Source organism: Lycorma delicatula, chromosome 12 (assembly GCF_047948215.1).
Source record: "Lycorma delicatula isolate Av1 chromosome 12, ASM4794821v1, whole genome shotgun sequence".
NCBI classification, from domain to species: domain Eukaryota; kingdom Metazoa; phylum Arthropoda; class Insecta; order Hemiptera; family Fulgoridae; genus Lycorma; species Lycorma delicatula.
The window spans coordinates 51,537,931-51,563,134 of NC_134466.1; the positions used below are offsets into that span (position 1 = coordinate 51,537,931).

The window sequence follows — 25,204 nt, forward strand, 5'->3', positions numbered from 1 at the left end:
GATGCACGGATTACACACACATACACACACAATTAAATTTAAAATATTTATCATTTTATTAAATATAATATTTTTTGTTTATTTTATCTAATGCGGGAGCGCATACCGTATTTCATTTTCGGAAGCGTAATGGTGCTAGTGGCCAATTTATGCACTTGTTTACACATTCAATATTATTCATTTATTTAATTCTGCCAATCACCTGTGACGTCACAACACAGCAATAGATTGCAGCAGGAATGCTACTAATGATACAGTAAACCTACTTAGCCACCAGTTTATTTACAGCATTTTTTTGGGTGGGTACTATTTTGTAACAGTTCTTTGGAAATACTATTTTTTAATTGATAACAAATGTGCCTAAGAAAAATAAGACCTTAATAGGCGAAATCTCGAGATACTGAGAGTGGACCTTGACCTAGAACCCCACCCTCTTGACCTTTTAAGTCTAATGTTGCCTGTATAATCTTCGCTTTATTTTGTCAATGTAACCAAATGTCATTTATAATTCGGATCAAAAATTGTTTTTAATAATAAAAGTATTTTGTCTGAAATCTATTACAACTTATATGTAAAAAATGTAAGGTGTGTAAATCGCTAAATACTACGGAAATTGATTTTTTAACATTCATTAGAACCAGTCCTTGTGTTTTTGTACAATTTATAAATAAACGCATGTAAATCGAAACAAATGAATTATTTACATATGTTTTGCTTGAAAAATGAAAATAATAAATTGTTTCATCCCATTATTATTATTATTATATACAGAGTAATTCTTGGAAAGTTCTAAAGCTTGAAATAAGGAAAACAGTTGACACAAACATATTTCCGAAAACACTTTGTTATCAAATTAGCGAAAAATTTCCTCTAGATTCAGTTCTCCCGGTAAAATGAGGTCATACTTTTTCTTTCTTTTTCCTGTTTAGCCTCCGGTAATTACCTTTCAGATAATACTACAGAGGATGTGATATGTATGAGTGTAAATGAAGTGTAGTCTTGTACAGTCTCAGTTCAACCATTCCTGAGATGTGTGGTTAATTGAAACCCAACCACCAAGGAACACCGGTATCCATGATCTAGTATTCAAATCCGTGTAAAAGTAACTGTCTTTAACAAGGACTTGAACGCTGGAACTCTCGACTTCCAAATCAGCTGATTTGGGAAGACACGTTCACCACTAGACCAACCCGGTGAGTTAAATGAGGTTATACTAAACTTTTTAAGGCAAACTTGTTGGTTTTTAAGTTTATTTTACCCACCGGGTTGGTCTAGTGGTGAACGCGTCTTCCCAAATCAGCTGATTTGGAAGTCGAGATTCCCAGCGTTCAAGTCCTAGTAAAGCCAGCTATTTTTACACGGATTTGAATACTAGATCGTGGATACCGGTGCTCTTTGGTGGTTGGGTTTCAATTAACCACACGTCTCAGGTATGGTCGAACTAAGAATGTACAAGACTACACTTCATTCACACTCATACATATCATCCTCATTCATCCTCTGAAGAATTATCTAAAAAATGGTAGTTACCGTAGGCTAAACAGGAAAAATGAAAAGTTTATTTTACTTGAATAATCAAGTAAAATAAGTCCCATATCTGTATCTTTCGTAATTTAAGTGATATCCAGCATAAAACAGAAAAATTCAGTTACGAAATACACTTTTTTTTGAAGTTTGAATTACAAAAACATTTTTAAATGCAATAATTCTATATCTTAATTAGTAGAGAATTTAATTCTGAGAAGATTGATGTAATAGAGTTTATGAAAACAAAAAAAAATTCATATTCAACGACCCTGTCTTCTGCTATCTATAGCTTAAGGAAAAGTATTGTAATCGATCCAATTTGGGCATATGCGATTTTCACTAGATGTTGACGTTTTGACATCTAAAAAACTCAAAAAACCGGATGTGGAAATTTTCCGGATGTTAATGTTCGTATGTACATGTGTATGTTCGGTGTCAGATCCTGAATCACCTTATATCCCCAGAAAAACTAGACCTAATTTGACCGAACTTGGTCAGATTACTTCATTAATGGGACATTGATTTCATTAAATAGTTTAATAGTAATGTGATTCGTATATCCGAACTTGAGATATAAATTTTTATATAAAAATAACAAAATGGGGGACAGGAGGAGAACGAAGGAGAAATCGCCATTTTTCCTAAGGATATTTTTTGTTTACTTTTACAAGTAGAATCCGTAAAAATATATCCTGCCCCCCATTTTAGAAACACTCTGCGTTTATAAAGTGTGGAAAAAAGCAAAATACGAAGTGCGACAATAAAGTAATGAGACTGATTTTTCATTGCAAGATGTGGCAACCCTGCAGCTTGCGTAGACACACCATCTTTGACCTTGGTCTATAAGCTACTTCTAGTCCAAGCGGCACATTGATGCAACTGCTAAGTCGTGAGTTGTGCTGTAATAAGTGAACACGTGTTTGTGTCTCTCGTCACAGAAATGAAACCGCAAAATGTTGCGCAATGTTATGCCATTTCTTTTTGCGTTAAATCGGGTGAAAACGCGACGACAACTTACGGTAACCTTCAGAAGGCTTTTGGAGAGGAAGTTATGTCAAGAGCTCAAGTTTTTCGGTGGCATAAAATTTTTAGTGAAGGCAGAACGAATGTTGAAGATGAAGACCGCAGTGGACGACCATCAACCTCACGGACAAATGTCAACTTGACCAGGGTGCGTGAAATCGTACGATCTGATAGAATATTATCCGTGAAAATGATTGCAGAAGAACACAACATCGATCGAGAAACGGTTCGTCTAATATTAACTGAAGATCTTGGTATGAGAAAGATTTGTGCAAAAATGGTCCCCAAAAATCTAACACAACAACAGCGAGAAACACGGAAAAATGTGGCAGCCGATCTGTTATAGCAAACGGAAAACAATCCAGATTTGTTGAGCCGTGTTATCACTGGTGATGATGGTTGGTTTTTCAATACGATCCAGAGACAAAACGCCAAAGTTCGCAATGGTGCTCAAAGGGATCACCCAGACCAAAAAAAGCTCGCATGTCAAAGTCAAAAGTGAAATGCATGCTTGTGTGCTTCCTCGATTCCAAGGAAATTGTTCCAAGCGGGTGCCTCCTGGACAAAGAGTTAACCAATATTTCTACAAAGAAATTTTAGAAAGACTTCGTAAACGAGTTCTTCGTGTCCGTGCCAACATTGCCGATAATTGGATACTGCATCACGATAATGCGCCATCCCAACTGCTCTGTCAGTACAGCAATTTTTAACCTCAAAACAAATTTCAGTACTACCACAGCCACCTTATTCACCAGATATCGCTCCGTGCGACTTTTTTCTATTTCCAACAGTCAAAATGGCGGTCAAGGGACACCATTTTCAAACAACACAAGATGTCCAAAAAGCTGTGACGAGGGTCTTGGAGGATATTACAGAAGATGAGTTCCAGAAATGTTACCATCAATGGCAGAAGCGCTGGAATAAGTGTGTGCAATCAGAGGGGAACTACTTTGAAGGAGACAACACTTAACATGTGTAAAACGGTAAGCAACATTTTTTTTCACATCAGTCTTATTACTTTATTGTCGCACTTCGTATATAGGAATAAATAATAATATGATTTATGTAGATTTTTTTTTTATTGCATAAATAATAACCTTTGTAATTAAAAATAATTATTATATACTAAAGAAGAAATCTAATATTTGCTCATTTTAAAAATCCTTTTTATAATCAGTGTTGACTGAAGTGGTAAAGAAAAAAAAGAGGTGTTTCGTAGATTACATAATAGATTTTTAATTCGACAGGTAACTGGCTTTCAACAGGAGTCGTTGAATATCACTAAAAAAAAAAAAAAAAAAAAAAAAAAAAAAAAAATCATAGTCGTACGGAATAAAGGGTTTGGGAAAAATTCAATTAATTCCTTTTGCTTTTCCTTCAGTCCATTGAAAGAACAGAAGAAGAGAGAGGTGAAGACGGACGGTCCTTTTCAAGCTCGATCAATTAAGTAGAATAATTTAGTCTAACTCGGATTCAATTCATATATAATTTATGAATTATTTATTAATTGAATCTTTGTAAAGCGTTTAATAATTTATTAAAATGTCACGCTTAGTTAACTTCCCTCAGTTATCAGCTAAGTAAAAAGATTTAAATAATATATTATAATATTAATGAATTATCTGACGAAACGATTACCCAAAAACATTATTTATATAAAAGTATTAAATTACTTCAAAATTTTATTTTAGTTTCTTTGAATATCGAAAAAGAACTATCGCAATCAGACAATCAGTAAAATATTTGAGATTGAGAAACATATTCGAATAAATAAAGAAAATGTATTTTCTCAGTTTTCATAAATCGAGAACCGTTGAACCAAATATAAGAAATATGATAAAATATCTTTAAAATGGTTAAAAAGTGGAGGTAATTTTTCAAAACCGGACAAGAATATTAGTGTAGTATGCATCAAGAAACAAAAAGTTTTGTTTGTATATATCAAAAGCGGGAAAGAAGAAATACGGACAGGTATTGTTAATTAGTTACCGTTTATGGCTAGTAAAGGTTTTGTACTACTAAATACTTCTATTCGGATTTGAATACTATGTCGGGGATACCGGTGTTCTTTGGTGGTTGGGATTCAAATTAAACACACTTCTCAGTAGCAGTCGACCTGAGACTGTACAAGACTATACTACATTTACACTCATCCCATCCTTATTCAGCCTCTAAAGTGTAATATCTGACGGTGGTTCCGGAGGTTAAACAGAAAAAATGAGAGTTACCGTTTAGGGATTTACCGTTAATGCTACGTTTTCTCTAATTAGTTGTGTTTGATTACGTCTTTTTTTTATTTTTCCTGTTTAGCCTCCGGTAACTACCGTTTTTTAGATAATTCTTCAGAAGATGAATAAGGATGATTATGTATCAGTGTAAATGAAGTGTATAGTCTTGTACATTCTCAGTTCGACCGTTCCTGAGATGTGCGGTTAATTGAAAACCAACCACCAAAGAACACCGGTATCCACGATTTAGTATTCAAATCCGTGTAAAAATAACTGACTCTACTAGGACTTGAACGCTGGAACTCTCGACTTCCAAATCAGCTGATTTGGGAATACGCGTTAACCACTAGACCAACCCGGTGGGTTGTTTGATTACGCCTGGATTATCCTAAAATTCTCCTATCTCAATAAATGGGTTGCACAGCTAATATTGCCTGGAAGAATGAGTTATGAACCACAAAGTAAATTATCTATTGCAACTTAATTTATTTACTGATTCTGTGCAGCAGCACTGATCCCGTACTTATGATTTAATATTTAATTTAGAATTTAAAAATATATTTTCGAGATGTTAAAAAGTTATTTAGAGAAATATTTCAAAAGGAACGGGAACGGTAACAATTCCGATTATTGTTATCATTGAACCGTAATAAAATAAAACTTGGAAATTTTTCAAAGCGACTTATATAGGAAACGGTGATACCATTAAATTTCGTACTAGATTATCGATTAAGTGGGTAGATATGAAAATAACTCTAATCCTATCAGTAAAATTACTCGCAGGGTAAGCTATTTATTGCAAAAAAAAAAAATATTGAACTGAAATGACAATGATGAACGAACAATTTTTTTTTCTTATAATTTCGTTAAGTATTATTTTTAATGGAAGTTATTAAAACCAAATCACGAATTATGTTACTTGGTAATAATAATAATAACAATAGAGATTATTTCATTTCCATAAAAGGTAAGCAAATTTTTATCGTTATTTTTATCGAAATAAAATTGCATCGGTTAATAGGAAATTAAGTGAAAAATAAAATAAGTCAACCATATTTCTTTTTAATACGAATTATTAAGTTTCAAACTTATAAAAAAAGAATAATTATTGCTAACAGGCAGAGAATTATCCAGAAGACAAGAAAGAGAGAGAGAGTGAGAGAGTGTGAGAAAGAGAGAAAATTGAAAAAAATTTGAAGAAACAACAAAGAAATTCTTTCTAGAAAAGTGTAAAAGATGCAGAAAATAGAAATCACTACGCTTGAACGAACAAAAGAGTAGGTCTCTACTGATACTACAAAGCCCTAGGCTAGGCTTGAAAATATAAATACTGCCGAGGACCATTGAATTAAACTTTGGTACAGCTTGTCTAGGGTCTTTACCGGGCCTTTTTTTTAAAGAGGTGGGGAATCCCATTTACAGACGCCTAAACATTTTCGGGCTCGCTAACACGTGCCGCAAGATGTTATTAATATGCGTGTTTAGACCTGCGCACTACCGACTAAACCGCCACCCCTGGCTACCACCCTTCTAAGAACCGCTAGCGAAGCATTCCTTCTGGAAGGGGATGCTCACTCACACACTCATACGTCTTAGTGTAGTCGCATCATAATAGGAATATCAACAAAAACACATCAGTCACAGCAAACAAGATACATCAAGGTACAGAAAACAGATTATGAAACTACGTACAAAGAAAAAAGTCGCACAATGTATACAAAATACAAGAGAAGAAACACTCAAGAAACAAGTCTCACAACAATATAGACATCATTTAAAAAAATCATCAAAACCAATACAGCAAGAACATAAAAATACGACTGAAAAGAGATATTCATTAATATTACACGAACACTGCAACAACACAACATTAAAAATGCATAAATCGGACAGCAGTATAAATCTGCAGCCAAACGGCAAAACCGCACGGAATGCAGTAAATACAAAATATTACATACTACATACGATGTATCGATGTATACGATGTATCGTATATTCATCCGCTAGAAAGTCGCACTTAAGAAAGTTAGACGTAGTTCATAATAGCGGAATAAGATATGCAACAGGTGCTTTCCGCACAAGTCCGGCGGCTAGTCTGATGTCTGAAGCCGGAATAATGCCACTACATTATAGAAGAGAGATCCTCTTGTTAAGATATGCAGCAAATATATGGGCTTTCCCTGCTCATATAAATAATAAATTGTTTACGATTCATCCCATGGCTGCATTATACGAACGTCGTGCTACCTATTCCAGACCAGCCGGAATTAGGTACCACGAATTTAGAAGAAAATATGAAATTGCTATACCAGAGACTCTAGCAATTTCTACTAGAGAAATACCGCCATGGCTCTTGCCAGCGGTAAATACAAGTTTGGATCTCTCTCAAGGAGAAATAAAAAAGAAACCAGCAGTGATCATCCAGCAGGAATTTTTGGCAACCGTCAGTAATTACGAAGAACATATTAGAATTTATACTGACGGTTCTAAAACCGAACATGGTGTTGGATGCTCGATATATGTAAATGAAGAAGCCCACTTTTGGAGACTGCCAGATGTGGCCAGTGTCTACCCGGCAGAACTCACTGCAATTCAGCAAGCTCTTCGCTACACTGAACACTATTGCGAAGAGAGAGTGCTAATATGTTCCGATTCATTAAGTGCACTCGTTGCAATTCGGAACAAGAACATTAAGGATGTCCTAATTGCAAACATCCTGTCCATTTTATACGTACTAAAACAACGAGGACAGCGATGCGTATTTGTATGGACTCCGGGGCATGCTGGTATTACAGGTAATGAAATCGCAGACGAAGCTGCCAGAAAGGCAACAGTCTGCGATGATTTGGATGCATTTCCTGTAAGAGTGGCAGATGTTAAAAACCGTCTAACAAACATAGTAAGAAACAAGTGGAACGCTGAATGGAGGAGTTTAAATACAAAATTAAACTCGGTTAAAACTTCTCCTTATAAATGGAAAAGCGACTTTAAGTTGACTCGCCGTGAACAAGTAGCGGTGACCAGACTTAGAATCGGTAACACGCGATTAACAAATTTATATTTGTTAACCGGCGAAGTGAGACCAATGTGCGGTGTTTGTAATAAAACACTGACAATCAAGCATCTAATAGTAGAGTGTACCATATATGAGGACCTCAGAAAGAGGTTCCGTCTTACAAATAATATTAGTGCTGATCTGGATAATGGAAATGAAGAAAATATAGTTGCATTTTTACACGCCAGTGGACTTCTTAAAAGTCTATAAAATGGAAGTTTAAAGCTGTGGTAAAAGATACTCTAAGCGGTAGTTTTATGTATACATATAAGGGAGTCTCGAAGCGTGGCACGTATAGTGACGGGAGGTAGCCCTCTTGCCTAGGCCATTTTGGCTCACCTGCATTCAAGAGCAGTGAGTCGGGGTGTGTCCGATGATGGCATGGGGGACCCTCAAGGGTGGATTGAGGGCGCGAGGCTATGGGTGTACGCTGTGCATGCCTATGGCCTGATATAAGAAGGATTCAACTGCCACGGCACCCTGGCACGACTGATATACTGCTCAACGGCGGTTCTGGTCGCCCCGAGGGTGCTTAAACAAACTATAAATGAGACTACGTAGAAGAAAGAAAGAAAGAAAGATATGGTATTGATAAGATTAATTTTAATTTTAATTTCATGGTCTTTTGAGAACCTATCTCAAATTTTAATATTGGGGCCCTTTACACCCCGTAAGTGTTTGTGATTGTCCTTGTCTTTCATGTTTTAATGTTTATTGTGAAGTTTGTGTTTTTAAATAAAATGTAAGGGCCCTTTACACCCTTACATATGACGATCCTGATGGAGATAATAATTTCTTTTAAAGAATGTGACGAGGGCTAATGACCTTAGCAGTCGATGCCCGTAAAAATTCAGTTAAAAAAAAAAAAAAAAAAAAAAAAAAAAAATTACGTACTACAATAAGGCCGCAAGAAACAGGCAATTAGCCCAAGATCAGAAAGATATCATAAAGACATAATAAACATCAAAAGTAAAATCCACAAATATATACGTAAGAAAAGAAAAAAACATTACATCATAATATCAGTACAGCAAACTTACATCATAAACTAATCAGGCACACATACATACCCCTCTTACTTACTACCTGCAGACGCCATCAGACACGGGAGCGGAGTGTCCGCAGCTTCTTCACATCAAGTGCGACACCATTTAACGGGCCCAAGACAAGATTTAAATTTGGAGCCCCATTTATACACTTTGCGGACAATATCAAACAAACATTGAAAAGTACGTGGAAAATTGATTGCCATATCAATTACAAAAAGATTGCCATATCATATTTTTACTTCCTTGTACGAAGTAAAACAAGTACTGTGATCGCTAAAAATTTCGGTTTTTCTAATTTCAATGGAAATTTCTATTTTGACTATCCCTGAATCCAGTTTCGGCGTGATATCTGTTCGTACGTAAGTATTTATCTCGCATAACTCAAAAACGATTAGGAATAGGATGTTGAAATTTTGGATTTAGGACTGTTGTAACAAGTTATGCACCTCCCCTTTTGATTTTAATCGACTGAACAAAAAGTGTCCAAAAAAAGCCCAAAATCCACTTTTTTGTTAATCTCGTTAATAAGTCCTCATTGAGACGTTTTCAACGATATATAGCAAAATAAAATAAAATAAAATAAATATGAAAATAGCAAAATAAAATTTTAATTAATAAAATATTTGGATCTTACAAGGGGAAGGTACATCGATTCGAATCGGATTTCATCTCCTTGCTTTTTAACTGTTTTTTTTTTTTTTTTTTAATTTAAATACATTTTTTATTAATAATTATTAACTTCTGATTATAAAAAAAGTTTTACGATAAATAATAATTAAATAACAATAAAAAAAAAAAAATATATATATATATATATATAAAAAATATCAAAAGTAATTGATGAAATAAAATTTTGTGTACTTTTCAACTAAAAAAAAAAAAAAGTTTGATGTAATTTAATTGGGGTATAAGAAATTTATTTGGTGTCCACATCACATTATTTTATTTGTTTTTGGATTTTTTAATTTGTAAAGGTTTTTTATCAGTATTTTTACTCATTTCTGAGTATCGCGACCCCATGGATCAATGGTTTTCAGCTCGTCTCAAAGCCTGTGGGAGAGATAAACCGGTGAGTTTATCTCTTGATTTGGTCTATCCATCTGCTTTTTTATCCTTCCCCGTGCCTTATTGCTCTCGATCTTTCTATCTATAATTGCTTATTCAAGGTTCTATCCGTTTTCACAATATGTCTAAAGAACTGAAGGATTTTCTGATTAAAGGTATTACTTATTTTTCTTTTACTACACTATGGTAGTACATCCACGACCACCTTCCCTTGGACAGGCTTTTGGAACTAATTCGATTTTATTATATTCCTAGTTATTATGATGAAATTTATTTGCATTATTTAAAAATAATAACATATTATATTAATAAGATAAAAAAATCAGTTTTTTTAATTTTTTAAAAATTACTATGATATATTTTTTCCTGTTTTGAAGTCGTGCCCCTCCAAATTACGGGTCCTTCAAGATTTTTCTTATTTTTCAATTGGTTAATCCGGCACTGCATTACAGTGTACGATAAAAAAAAGTACGTTTTGCGATAAACGCGATCAAATCGTGCAAGGGCATTCGGAGTAACTGTGTAGTAACAACAAGCAAAGTGTATTTAATTTTTGGACAGATGTTAACTGTGTTGTTTGGCGAGTTTTTTGTAAACAGGGGACAAAGTGACATTATTTATTTATAAAACTGTAAACGAATTTCTTTTTGTAAATATATAAAATGTGAATAACTTTTGTTTTATTCTCTTATTACTTTTGTTTTAATCTGTATTTGCTATTGTAAGGTGTATCATCAAGTCGGAATTGAATTTTAATAATTATAATTGTCCTATTTTGTATATTATATGCTACTAGCAGACCCGGCAATGGTTCGTTATTGCTCTATATATATATATATATATATACAGAGAGAGAGTTTAAACGAACGCAATTGAAAATTTGATAAAAAAATTAAAAAACTGAACTTCACAAATATTACCTTTCACTTATTCTCCTTCCCGTTTTCCCTTTCCAACTTCTCCCAGTTTCCTTTTTACCCTTACCCCTTTTTTCCTTTTGCCCGCGTGTAAATCGGTCCGTCCATTAGTTTTTTGGTCTTTAGCGGACTCACATACGAACATGGCTTTTATATATATATATATATATATATATATATATATATATATATATATTTGTTTGTTTGTTTCGTAAATATCTCGACACCGGCTCCACCTAGCAGGTATAGGTTTTGCAAAAATATTTCTTTCCATGTTAAGTAACATGTATTCTGAATATGAGGCAAATCGGACCACAAATACATTTTTTCGAAATATCTCGACGCCAGCGCCACCTAGCGGGTCCAAACTAATTCAGAAACCTTCCCTGGCATGCGTCCAACCGTTCTCCAAAATTTCATCGCTATCGGATGAACGGTTTAGGAAGGCATAAGAGACGTACAGACAAACATTCATTTTTATATATGTATATATAGATTTAACAATAAATAAATTGTATTTTTTTAAATTTTTATGTGTTATTTCAAAATATCTTTATCGAATTGCGAACGCGCGAAAATATACAGATTATATACATATTGTATAGTACAAACTTATTTTTATTACTTTTTATTATGCATTCAGTCCTAATATAAGAAATGTATGTATGTATGCATGTGCGTACGTGTGCGCGCGCGCAGTATTAAAAGTAAAATTAAAAAAACAAAAAAATAAATAAAATTTGTATTACATCATTTTTATTTCTATTTACAGGTACGATGAATCAAGTAAAGAAAATATGAAAATAAATTTACGAAATGAATTAGAATTACCACATAATAATAACAATGGTAGTAAAAATACGTTACCAAGAAATTTTAAATTGATGGAAGGAACACGCGATAAATTATATAGAAGTAATGCTATTAGGAGAAGAAGACGTGCATCAACAATACATGTATCAAGTCCACGAAGGTCGATATCAAAAAGAACATTGGAGTCAAGAAAAAGAGTAGTTAGTTATCACGGTTCATCCACCAATAAATGGACTACAAGCGATTCATCGTCCAATGAAGAACAATCTAGTGATAAAATTAAAGGTAATCAACTAAAAAGCGATGATAATAACGAATCTGTTAATAAAGATGTTGACGTCATCAACAAACAACAAAACCCTGATGAAATACAATATCAGTTATTAAATGGCGAAACGAATTCGTTAAATTCGCCGACAAACGAGAAAACATTGACTGATCAAGATACGAATAATTTAACGTTATTACCGCCTCCATGCAGATGTCCATATTTTGGTGAAGCTGAAAGTAGTAAAAAGGTAAGACAAATATGATTTTCTCTTTTAATTATTTAATGAAAACGTCTCAATTATCATGTTCTACAAAGTAGTTATTTTTTCTTGTATTTAAACATAAATTACTTTTAAAATAATTGGGTTGGTAGCTGTACCAAGACAATCCCATAGAAAAAGATCATATGCGCGTACAAATGAATGAATGGGCAGAATTTAGTGCAATGGACGTACTTTTCTTTTCTTTTTCCCGTTTAGCCTCCGGGAATTACCATTCAGGTATAACTTCAGAGAATGATATGTACGAGTGTAAATGAAGTGTAGTCTTGTACATTGTCAGTTCGACCATTCCTAAAATGTCTGGTTAATTGAAACCAAAGAATACCAGTATACAAGATCTAGTATTAAAATCCGTATAAATGTCTTTAACAAGGACTTGAACGCTGGAACTCTCGACTTCCAAATCAGCTGATTTGGGAAGACGCGTTCACCACTAGATCTACTCGGTGGGTTGTAAACGTAATTACATCTCGCGGCACTCTACCGACACGACATGGGTTTTTTTTTTTTTTTTTTGAGTTCATCAGTTTTTATCCCCCCCAGACCCGGACCCAATCATAAAAACAGCTCCACAGGGGTGCCATCGCTCAAACTGCCTAGTCAATAACTGACATTCCCCCCAGACAGTCGGGACTCCGTCTTTAATTATTTGCCATGCCTTTAATGAAGGGTCCTTCTTAGAGATCCCCGCACCGGGTCTCCGGTCTTGACGCCACGCCTTAAATGAGAAACCCCAAAGGGATGCCCCACCGGGACAACGGTTTTACTTTGCCCCCATCATCGAAGTATTTTTACGTTGTGTATAAAATATCTTAAGTTCAGCCTCGGTTATTTTAGGGTTTTATTTTTCCCAAGAATATTGCTAGAATAGCTAAATTAAACGGGAAAGTATGGTGATCCTTTCAGAAATTGGGATAAAATTTTACGTTCTACGGTACAGCTAATTCATCTAGATTATAGAACATAAATACATGCTTATATATGTATGAAAATCTATGTGTGGCACTGTTCTTGGCCTTTTACTTCAGGATTGACGAAATTCATTTTCTTCAAATTTGGCCGATATATTTCTTGGAATATTTCTGGAATCTTGCACTGATATCGATTTTGTGATGCTCTATGAAATTCAGCTTGATTGCTTTGATACGTAACTGTAGCTACATATATATACATATGTGTATGTGTATATATGTAATACTAGTATTTCCCCCTCTTGGCTTTGCCTGCGAAAATTTTCATGAGGAATAACATAAACTGACCGAGTTGAACAATTAATTGACTCATCAACACTATCCTTTATTTATCCGGGTTTTTTTTTGTTTGTAAAAATTCCTTTTCGGCACGCCAGAAGGCGGAGGTAGATTTCACCGGTGCTATGTAGAGGATAGAAATGATTTCCACCTTAAAGTTAAGAAAGATTTCATGTTTTGCATACGACAAGTCCCATCATCTGACAATTCCAGCAACATTTTGGTCATCCCTTGCCATAAATGTTGGTCATATCAAAAATTGTTTCAGACAAAAGTTTTAGGTAACTTTTAGAGGAATAACGAACACTTTAAATTCAATACTGTGTCTATTAAGGTAGGTATGGTTTTTTTTTGTCCTCGAAACCCCACTTTTTACACCCCCTGGACCAATGGTTAGTTATATAAAAAAAAATTTACTTAGATACGTTTTTGACCCTTATCCAGAGAATAGTAAGAACTTTAAAGGAATTCGATATTTTATTTAATAAGAAAGTTGTAGCAATACTTCTTTTTTTTTTGCTTTGGTGATCCCTTGCTGTAAGGACTGCTTATATAAAAATTTGGTTCAGACAAAAGTTTTAGGTAATGTTTAAAGGACCATCGATCACTTTAAACCGATTTTATACTGTGCCTATTAAGGAAGGAATGGTTATTTTTTTTTCAAAATTCCATTTTCCCCCCTGGGTCAATGATTGGTTATATCAAAAAACTTTACATAAATAAGTTTTTGACACTTAGAATGTTAGGAACTTTAAATCAATTCGATATTTTACTTAATGAGAAGGTATACCGATATTTTTTTATTTTTTTTTTCGAAAAATCTCCTTTATTTCCATTCCAAAGGTCTGATTTTGACCGTTAACGAAGTAGACCGAGATTTTCGGACGAGTTATTTTTAAGGAACAATTTGAAAGTAATTAGCCCAATATTGCTGTAGCTATTTCTTAACTTATGAGTAGAGAATGGTTGTGGGATCTTGGGGATGTGAAATGCGAAGATATGTCGACATTTTGCGGAAGTCGAATCATGGTACCATTACAATAGGTAGCTTTCTTATGAAATCTACCTAAAAAAGGCTATTTGATATTTACATACCATTCATTTTTTTTAGATAATTACATGAAGAACTAGTTTACTGAAAATCATGCAGGTTTCTCAGTTTGTTCCACAGAAATTCGCAAAAAGGCGAAATTCATTTTTACCTCCTTTCACCCCTTTAGAAACTGACTTTCGTAAAACCCAAAAATTGGGTTTTAAATACTTATTTCAGGAATATTCACGAACTAAAATCCACTAAATAAATCATTAATTTAAAAAAATATGATCGTTTAAAATTTCCTCCTACTTTTGAATTGTTTAGATGCAAGATATGGAAAATCGCAAAAATTGGTTTTTAAAAAATTTGTGTAAAATATATTTTAAAACAATAATGAAGTCGATATCTCATTTAGAAATTGATAAAAGCGCAAACTGTCATTTCACCCCCATAGAAATAGAATTTCACAAAATCTTTTCTTGGTTCACTCTTACCATACAAAACGAATACACCCTTAATAGTTTCGGCTGGACATTAATTAGCGAATGAGTACAATGTACAATGACAATCAGGATATCTTCGTTACAGTAATATGTATATATATATATATATATATATATATATTTATATATGGATGTATTTCGATTATCATTATTGCCTTATTTATATTATTACTGGACATGACAACCTCCGTAAATAAGTGTTGTAGCAAACCTAAGTTTCAGATAAGACATTCGCGCTATTTCATACACTAAAAAATTTGTTTAGTTTTTAAAAAAAAGTAGAATCACCGTAATTGGGCGTAAGGCACTTATAACCTGTGATTTCCGAATATAAAAAAGTATCCACCAACTGTTTACTCCTGTTTAAATAAATTGATATATTTTTTTAATCTTCAGCCATCTGACTGGTTTGATGTAGCTCTCCAAGATTTCCTATCTAGTGCTAGTGGTTTCATTTCCGTATACCTCCTACAACCAACATTCTTAAAATTTGTTTTAAATATTCCAAACGTTGCCTGCCTGCACAATTTTTCCTTCAACCTGTCCATTCAATATTAAAGCGACTATTCCACGATGCCTTAATATGTGGCCTATAAGTCTGTCTCTTCTTTTAACTATATTTTTCCAAATGCTCCTTTCTTCATCTATTTGCCGCAATACCTCTTCATTTGTCACTTTATCCACCCATCTGATTTTAACATTCTCCTATAGCACCGCATTTCAAAAGCTTCTAATCTTTTCTTCTCACATACTCCGATCGTCCAAATTTCACTTCCATGTAAAGGTATGCTCCAGACGTATCAAAAATGTTTTCCTGACGTATAAATTGATTTTTCATGCAAACAGATTATATTCCTGAATCAAGGCTCGTTTCGCTTGTGCTATTCGGCATTTTATATCGCTCCTGCTTCGTCCATCTTTAATAATTCTACTTCTCAAATAACAAAATTCTTCTACCTCCATAATCTTTTCTTCTCCTATTTTCACATTCAGTGGTCCATCTTTGTTATTTCTACTACATTTCATTACTTTCGTTTTGTTCTAGTTTATTCTCATGCGGTAGTTCTTGCGTAGGACTTCACCCATGCCGTTCATTGTTTCTTCTAAATCTATTTTACTCTCAGCTAAATTACTATATCATCAGCAAATCGTAGCATCTTTATCTTTTCATCTTGTACTGTTACTCCGGATCTAAATTGTTCATTAACATCATTAACTGCTAGTTCTATGTAAAGACTAAAAAGTAACGGGGATAGGGAACATCCTTGTCGGACTCCCTTTCTTATTACGGCTTCTTTCTAATGTTCTTCAATTATTATTCTTGCTGTTTGGTTCCTGGAAATGTTAGCAATCGTTCTTCTATCTATGTATTTGAACACTAATATTTTGAAAATGCTGAACATTTTATTCCGGTCTACGTTATCGAATGCCTTTTCTAGGTCTATAAATGCAAACAAAAACAAACCAACTATGTTGGTTTGTTTTTCTTTAATCTTCCTTCTACTATTAATCTGAGCGTTAAACCTGCTTCTCTTGACCTTATACTTGAAACCAAACTGGTCTTCTCCTAACACTTCTTCCACTCACCTCTCAATTCTTCTGTACAGAATTCTAGTTAAGATTTTTGATGCGTGGCTAGTTAAGCTAATTGTTCTGTATTCTTTTCATTTATCTGCTTCTGCTTTCTTTGGTATCATGACTATAACACTCTTTTTGAAATCTCACGGAACTTCCTTTTTTCGTAAATATTACATACCAGTTTGTTTAAACTATCAATCGCTTCCTCACTCCACTGCGCAGTAACTCTATAGGTATTCCGTCTATTCCAGGAGCCTTTCTGCTATTCAAATCTTATTAACGCATATCAAATTCATATAAAAATAACGTAAAATAGAATAGATTTTAATTTGGGATATATTATTATTACTAATATTTAAAATATTATCGTAGTTTAAAATTCAAATATTTTACTTTTTAAATCGGGTAAAAGATTCTGAATATGGTGACGTAAAACTTCATAGCTTGAATCCGTTTTCACGTTGGTTGTAATAATAATTGGTTCCGTTGGAAAAGGAGCACTGATAATACTTGTTTACACATTTCCTACCTCAAATTAGCTTTATACACAATTATTTGTACAGGAAAATCATCTCATTTGTGTACGGAAATTACAAGTCTAACTGATTTCGTTATCAGTTAGACTTTATCGAATTTGTAAACAATTTAGATATATTCATTAATAAAAATGAATTTTGGATTACTTTCATTAAATACCGTACAGGTTAACTAAGTTGACATCTATTTTTGGCAGAGATTACTTCGATTAAAAAGGTGTTTTTGTACCGTTTTTAAAAGATTTGTCGATATTAAATAATTTGATATTATCCCATTAACTCGTAGTACTTTGTCCAATTAACCCAGAGTAGCACTTTCTGTATGCTATTATGAACGCATAATTCCTAAATTTATCACAGGATTTCTACATATCTTTGATTTTTTTTTTTTTTTAAAAGGCCGAAACTTGGGATGTTGTTGACGGAATGGAACGCAAGGATAGCGGGAGTTTGTTTTCTCCCTACTAATTGCAGAACCTAGACAAATGTCTCTTGCTGCTGTGTCTTTCTATTTTATCTGGCGGGTTATCACCTGTTTTGTGGCGGTTGTAGATTTGACGTAAAATAATTTTGGATAAGTACGATGTAAATGCTATCGTATCGTATCCTTTCTTTTTTCTGTTTAGTTTTGAACCTTCCATATTCCAGAATATCATCATCCTTTCCTGCAGACATCTAAGTTTTCAACTTTTTTACTGTAAATAAAAGTTTAATTAATGAAATAGTTACATTGAGAAGGCACATCGGTTCAAATCAGCCATCATCTCTTTTTTTTCCAATTTAAATATTTTTATTTATTAATAATTATTAACCTTTGATTTTAAAAAAATTACGGTAAATAATAATTCAGTAACAATAAAAAAAAGTAATTGAAAAAATATCAAAAGTTATTAATGGAATAAAATTTTATGAACTTTTCATTTTTTAAAAATGTGTATATGTAATTTAATAGGAGTACAAGGAAGTCATGTGGTGTCCATATCAGATTTTTATTAATAATAAAAGTTTAAATAAACAAAAAAATGTTTAAAATGGAATTTTTAAACATTGATCGCTTCCCTCCCCCCTAAAATAATGCCCGCAAGACTTTTTTTTAATCGCATGCAATACTAGTACGTCTAGAAATACAGAAAAAAAATCCTATTAAAAAATATGGAAAAACAAAAAAGTAGTTTTTTTTTTATTTTTTAGGAAGGGAAATTTTGATGAAAATTTAAAAAAAAAATTGTAAGATAAGCATACACGCGAGTGCTGAGTTTAATATAACGTTAGCGTATGTTTGAAAAATTTTTAGAAAGTTCATCCGTAACATTTACCAACGTATTGTCCCCATACACACCAGTCTATACGAAATTTCATCCTAATCGGTTTATCCAATCAAAGGTCTCTCCTCAATTTTATATTTTTTGAGGTCCCTGAGTCATGAAAAGTTTTGATCAATTAAAAAAACCATACCCCATATTTTGACTGATTACAATACTCTCCTTGTTCCACAGCTACGAAGCTAGGAAGGTAAAAGTAAATTTTATTTTGCAACCTTAAGGATAAAAAATGATAAACAGAAATAATCAACCGATCGAGTCAACTTATTTATAATTGCTAGTACTTCCCTCATTAAACAAACTGATTCCATGATTTTGATGTCATTCTGGTTTAATGTCCATACATCAGTAATACAGGGTGTACCATATAAAACGCAACCCATCAATCACTCATCCCTGAAATTTCAAAAGTCAAGCTTACTCCATTACTGGTTACTAAAATGGACTCGTCCAACATCTGAACACCACGGCGACGCAGTAGAACACTACCGATAGTAACAACAATGCGATCATAACGTTCAGTGTATTGCTAGAGACAAGATGGTGTTTTCACTAGATGAACGTGTTTTCATTGTTGAGTAGTACTTCAGTTCTAAATCAGTAGTTGCAGTGCAACATTTGTTTCGCCATAAGTACAAAGATAAAATATCTCCTAACAAAACATCAGTATTAAGGTTAGTCGCAAAATTTAGAGGGACTGTTAATAACAAGGAACACAAAAGATCTGCGTCGGTGTTGAATACAGATACAGTCACTGAAATCAAAGACCGATTACTCGCCTCGCCAAATAAATCGATCAGACGTTTGTCTGCTGAAATTAATTTTTCTAAATCAACTGTTCATCGGGCGACCAAACGATTACAATTACGACCTTATCGCATTCAAACGGTTCATCGACTGCTTGAGCCCGAAAAAGAAAAACGGCTAAAATATTGTCAACGGTTCCGTCGATTTCTGCGTGAGGAAATTAATGTTATGGATTCGTTATTTTTCACAGATGAAGCACGGTTTCATTTAGATGGCTACGTAAACAGCCAAAACAGTAGAATTTGGAGTGCTGAAAATCCCCACGTTTATCACGAAAAACAATTACACCCGCAGAAGTTGGGCGTGTGGTGCGCGATATCGCGGAAGAAAATAATCGGTCCTATTTTTTTCGAGTACATCATTAATGCAGAATGATATCAGGATATTATATTTCAGTTCATCGCACTCTTAGAAGAGGAAGTCAGACACTGCCGGCTACAACATGACGGTTTGACATCGCATTACGCAGGTTCAACTTCTGATTTCGTCGAGGAATTCTTTGGTAATCGTGTTATCGGTCGAGGCTTGTGGCCACCAAGATCTCCAGATTTGACTGCGGAGGATTTTTTTCTACAGGGTTACCTCAAAGGAAAAGCCTACAGCAACAAACCACGAACACTTGAACGATTGTAAGTCAATATTGAACAAGCTGTATTAAATATCCAGCCAAAAACTTTGAAAAAAGTTGGAAGAAACGCTGTAAAAAGAATTGAAGCTTGTATTCAAGAAGATGGCGGCCACTTCCAACATTTACTCTAAATGTAAGGTAATGGATGGTAATAATAAAAATTACATTTACATTTACACATGCCTTTTTATTATTTCAATACCTACCAATATATGGTTGGGTTGCGTTTTATTTGGGACACCCATAAATTTAGATAAAAATAAAACATAAAGCAAAATACGAACCCGATTTATACACGCTCACGAAGGTGATTTTTTAACAGTCAAATGTGCTGTTAATTCTAAATTATTTTTTTTACAACTGTCTACCATATTTTTAACTTAAAAAAATATATATATAATTATTTTCTACAATTTTAAGCATTTGTATGTCGTAGAGAAAAATATTTAATCTATTCAAAGAAAACATTATTAATTAATTTTGATATAAATACTTTAAGTTGAAAAATTATTAGCGGTTTCCAATTAGTACTTAAAGTGAGCTTGAGGCTTTCAAAACTTTTTTTTTTTTGATTTTTTAATCTAGAAACTTGTGAATACTGGTTGAAATTCAGCTTTAGATCGATTAGCATTAAGAAATCGATCCATTAGTATTTGCGTGAATTGGTAACAAACAACAAACAGAATTTCAGCTTTGTGGGAAAAGAAAGAGAAATTGGCTGGGCGCGGATGCGGGGAGGAAAGCATGGAATGCAAAGATATTACTAACATTGATCGAGTGAGACCGGCAATGAGGTATGAAATGGGTGAGGAGATAGCAGATGAAAGGTGACAAACTCAGAACAGGGTAAAGAACAAAACAATTGAACAGCAAATTTCAATTTTGATTAATAATAACTTCGCAAGTAAGAACGCTATCGGAGCCGGGAAAATTACATCTGATTGCAAATTTTATCTGCTTTCAGAAAATCTCTCTACTTTGATCGATTTTTCCATAGTTCTTGAGATATTCGCGAAAAATCTAAAATCTCAGGTTTAAAATCTTGTTAAAGGGGATGTAAGAGAGAATGCGCTAATTTTTTCATAATGCAATATAGATAACAATTTTCCTCTTCTTTGGAACTGTTAAGTGTACAAAATTTAATCAAGATTGAAAAAACAATTTTAGAACTATATAAAAGAAAATGTGACACACAAATGCTTTTTTTTTATATACAGAGATCCTGGAGTGACGAGAAATAATTTAAGAATTGATTCTAGAACTTGAAATAAGGAAACTAAGCTCATACACGCCGAAAACAATTTATCGAGTTACAGCTAGCGAAAAATTTCGACCGGATTTCAAATTCCCGATGGAATGAGATTGTACTGAAATTTTTAAGGAGTTACATAAGGGAATGACAGTGGTGGAATTTTACAACGTTTTTTAGATTTAATTTTCTAAGCGTTTGGCACCGTTGGTATTATTAATACAAGTATATAAAATTCCACTTAACAATTTTCAAATATATTTCCGTGCATTTTCGGAGTTGGTACTCCATCATCAGGGTTTTCTTATAAGATGTAAATTCAAAATTCATGTCATATGTATAATTATACTTAAATTAAAATTGATACGTTCATAATTAGAGACCGGATTACACGCAACATAAAAAGCTTGAAATATGCATGAAAAATGCTTAAAATATGCATGAAAAGTGCCAAAATATGCAACTTTAAATAATAAAAAAATATCAATATTTAGTTTTTTTTATTTAAAAATCAGTATACAGTAAGTTAAATAGCTGAATAACATATCGATAAATTCGATAATTAACAATTATTTAACATTTTGTTACATTTGTGAACATAAACAATCAGACGTACTATTCTGCGGCTGCTAAGTGCGCTCTAAGAGCCGTGCAGCAAATAGGTTTGGCCGGCTACAACGTAAGATTTCATTTATTAATAAGGTAGCCAACTGAAAAATATTGTAAATGTACCGAAAATTTGCATCATCACTATATTTTAAGGAAAATATGCAATAACCGGTGAGAATAGGCTTAATATGCAAATGCATATAATTCTCTATTCTGAATAGTCTCTATTCTTAATAGTAGGTCGTCAAGAAATAAAAAACAATTTATACATCAATAAGACTGAAACATAATGTTCGTAAGATGTTTACGACTATTATGTTATATGAATAAATGTTATAAAAAAAATTACAAAAATATATTTGATTACATATAAAAAATTATTTTTTTAAAAAAGCTTTTATTTACTAATATTAATATTAACATTAATAAAAAAAGGAAACAAATTAAAAAAACCCTCTAAAAAGTAAAAAATAAGAATTAATCAAATTGAGAATTTTAAACAAAAAAATATAATACACTAACAAATATAAAAAAAGCACTGAAAAGTAAAGAATAAATTATATAAATATCTAATAAATAAAAAATAAATAAATATAATAATTAAATTTTAAAATTAAAATTAATGAAAATATTTAGTTAAATAAAAGCGTGGCGCAGTTTTTATCATTTTTACGTACTATTATCTCGCGTAATTCAAAAACGATTAGCCGTAGGATAATGAAATTTTGGATTTAGTACTGTTGTAACATCTAATTGTGCACCTCCCATTTTGATTGCAAACGACTGAACCAGAAGTTCAGATTACCGTCAAAATGTAATAACTTTGTGCAAGATTTCTAAATTTAATTTTTATTTTTAATCTTATTAACCTTTAAAGGTCATCTCGGTGCAAATTTGAACCATCAAAGAATTAAAATTTGAGTTATTTTATTACAGATAAATAAAGTATATACATATACTAAACAACCTCATTAAACAAAAAATATATTTTAAAATACAGCAAATGTCTATAAATACTTATTCGAAAAGATTGTTATAAAAACTGCGCCACGCTTTTATTTTACTAAATATTTTCATTACTTTTAATTTTAAAAATTTAATAATTATTAATTTACTTATTGGTTATTTATTAGATATTTATATAATTTAGTTTTTATTTTTCAGAGGGTTTTTCTAATTTGTTTCCTTTTTTTATTAATGTTAATATTAGTTAAATAAAAGCTTTTTTAAAAAATAATTTTTTATATGTAATCAAATATATTTTTGTAATTTTTTTTTGTTTTTTTGTATTTTTTAAGAGTAAAAAAAAGTAAAAATATTTATTTCTACACATCGAAGTTACATACGTGTGTCATTTTCATACGATAGTTCAAGAGAAATGAAAATTTTCAACTAAATGCATGAGTTTAGCGTAGGTGTTGAGCGTGGTGGCGTGGGGGTGGGTCATATCAAATTCCGACACCGTAGTGCTGTATTGTCATCGAAGTTACATACGTGTACCAAATTTCATTGATTTTCATACGATAGATCAAAATATATAGCAGTTGCAAGATTTGATTATAACTAAAGCAAGTTAAATAAAATCTTTTAATGAATAAAAATGTTATATGACTTTTATATTACATTTTTCATTTTAAATTAACATCTTATAAGAAATCTTTGATGAAGTAGCAACTCCGAAGTTCTTGGAAATATATTTGAAAATTTTTGGTATGTGGGACTTTACACAAGTTACAACACTTTTTTGCAAATTAATACAGTATAAACCACAATGAGTATTTTTCTTTAACTAAATTAAAGTACTTTATTTTTTCATAGATCTAAATTTACTGTACTAAAATTTACTAAACTATTTTTAATTTTCATAAATTCATAACATCTTTCTGTTAAGTCTTGTTTTAAATAATAAAAGTTGATATCTTTTCTTTTTTTCAGTCTTTATTACATCAATTTTTTCTAAATTAAATTCTCAGCAAATTTTTGTTGTAAAATTTACGCATTTATTAATCATTTAACAAAGTTATTGTACGTAAAACCTAAAAAAACGTGTTTTTCGTCACCGAATACTTTTATTAAACGTTGGATTTCATGAAACCTACGAGAGAGAAAATTCTGTGATTTGTTTTATTCGATTTTTCACGTCGAAAAACATAAGAAACCATCAATTTTACCTCTTATATAACGCCTTAAAAATTTCCGTATGATTTCATTTCAGCGAGGCAGCTGACATTCAGGAGAAACTTTTCGCTAGCCGTAACTCGATAACAAAGCATTTTTGGTCTTTTTTGTTGACAACTTTTTCCTTATTTTTATGCTCTAGAATCAGTTCCCAAATATTTTCAGGAGGATTCAGGAGGATGCAAACCATTTGCATCCCCCTGAATCATTCTCTACATAGAAAGAAGATAGAATAATTTATTTAGCAATAAAAAATAAATTCACTGATTGAATGATTGAGAAAATAAAATTTATCACGTAAAATAATTATTTAGAAATAAATGTATAAATATACACAAAATGTTTCAAAAGGAAAGAATTTTCAAAAAAAATGTTCTACAACTGAAAATCTAGAAATGAAGTTAATATAAACATGGTTCCGAAAATGTATTTTTCGAATTACATTTTGCGAAAAATTGCGCCCCGACTTCTATTCCAACATTAAATTGAAATCATACATCTAATTTTTAAATTTAAATTCAGAGGTAAATTTAAGAGTTTTATATGGCTTTTGAAAAAAAAATCTTAATTAGAATTCTGAATAGAAAAATTGAGAGGAGAGTGGAAAAAGTGTTAGGAAAAGACCAATTTGGTTTCAGGAAAAGTACAGGAATAAGGGAAGCAATTTCAGCGGTTAGATTAATAGTAGAAGGAAGAATAAAGAAAAAACCAACATAGTTGTCTTTTATAGACCTAGAAAAGTCATTCGATAACATAGACTGGAATAAAATGTTCAGCATTTTAAAAAAAATAGAGTTCAAATACAGAGATAGAAGAACGATTGCTAACATTTACAGGAACCAGACAACAACAGTAATAATGGAAGAATATAAGAAAGAAACAGTAATAAAAAAGGGAGTTCGACAAGGATATTCCCTTCTCCCGTTACTTTTTAGTCTTTACATAGAACAAGCGGTTAATGATGTTAAAGAACAATTTAGATCCAGAGTAACAGTACAAGGTGAAAATATAAAGATGCCACGATTTGCTGATGATGTAGTAATTCTAGCTGAGAGTAAAAAGGATTTAGAAGAAATATTGTACGGCGTGGATGAAGTCCTACGCAAGAACTACCGCATGAAAATAAACAAGAACAAAACGAAAGTAATGAAACGTAGTAGAAATAACGAAGATTAACCACTGAATGTAAAACTAGGAAGAGAAAAGATTACGGAGGTAGAAGAATTTCGTTATTTAGGAAGTAGAATTACTATAGATGGATGAAACAAGAGCGATATAAA

At 32.4% G+C, this 25,204-nt stretch overlaps 1 protein-coding gene across 1 annotated transcript in view; it reads left to right on the forward strand.

Annotated features, from left to right (window-relative positions):
- Nucleotides 1–25,204, forward strand: part of 5-HT2B (5-hydroxytryptamine receptor 2B) — a 672,009-nt gene that overhangs the window by 633,220 nt on the left and 13,585 nt on the right. The window contains exon 6 of the mRNA XM_075379373.1: nt 11,637–12,195. Coding sequence (XP_075235488.1) covers nt 11,637–12,195 — 559 coding nt within the window. The remainder of the gene's footprint in view (nt 1–11,636; nt 12,196–25,204) is intronic.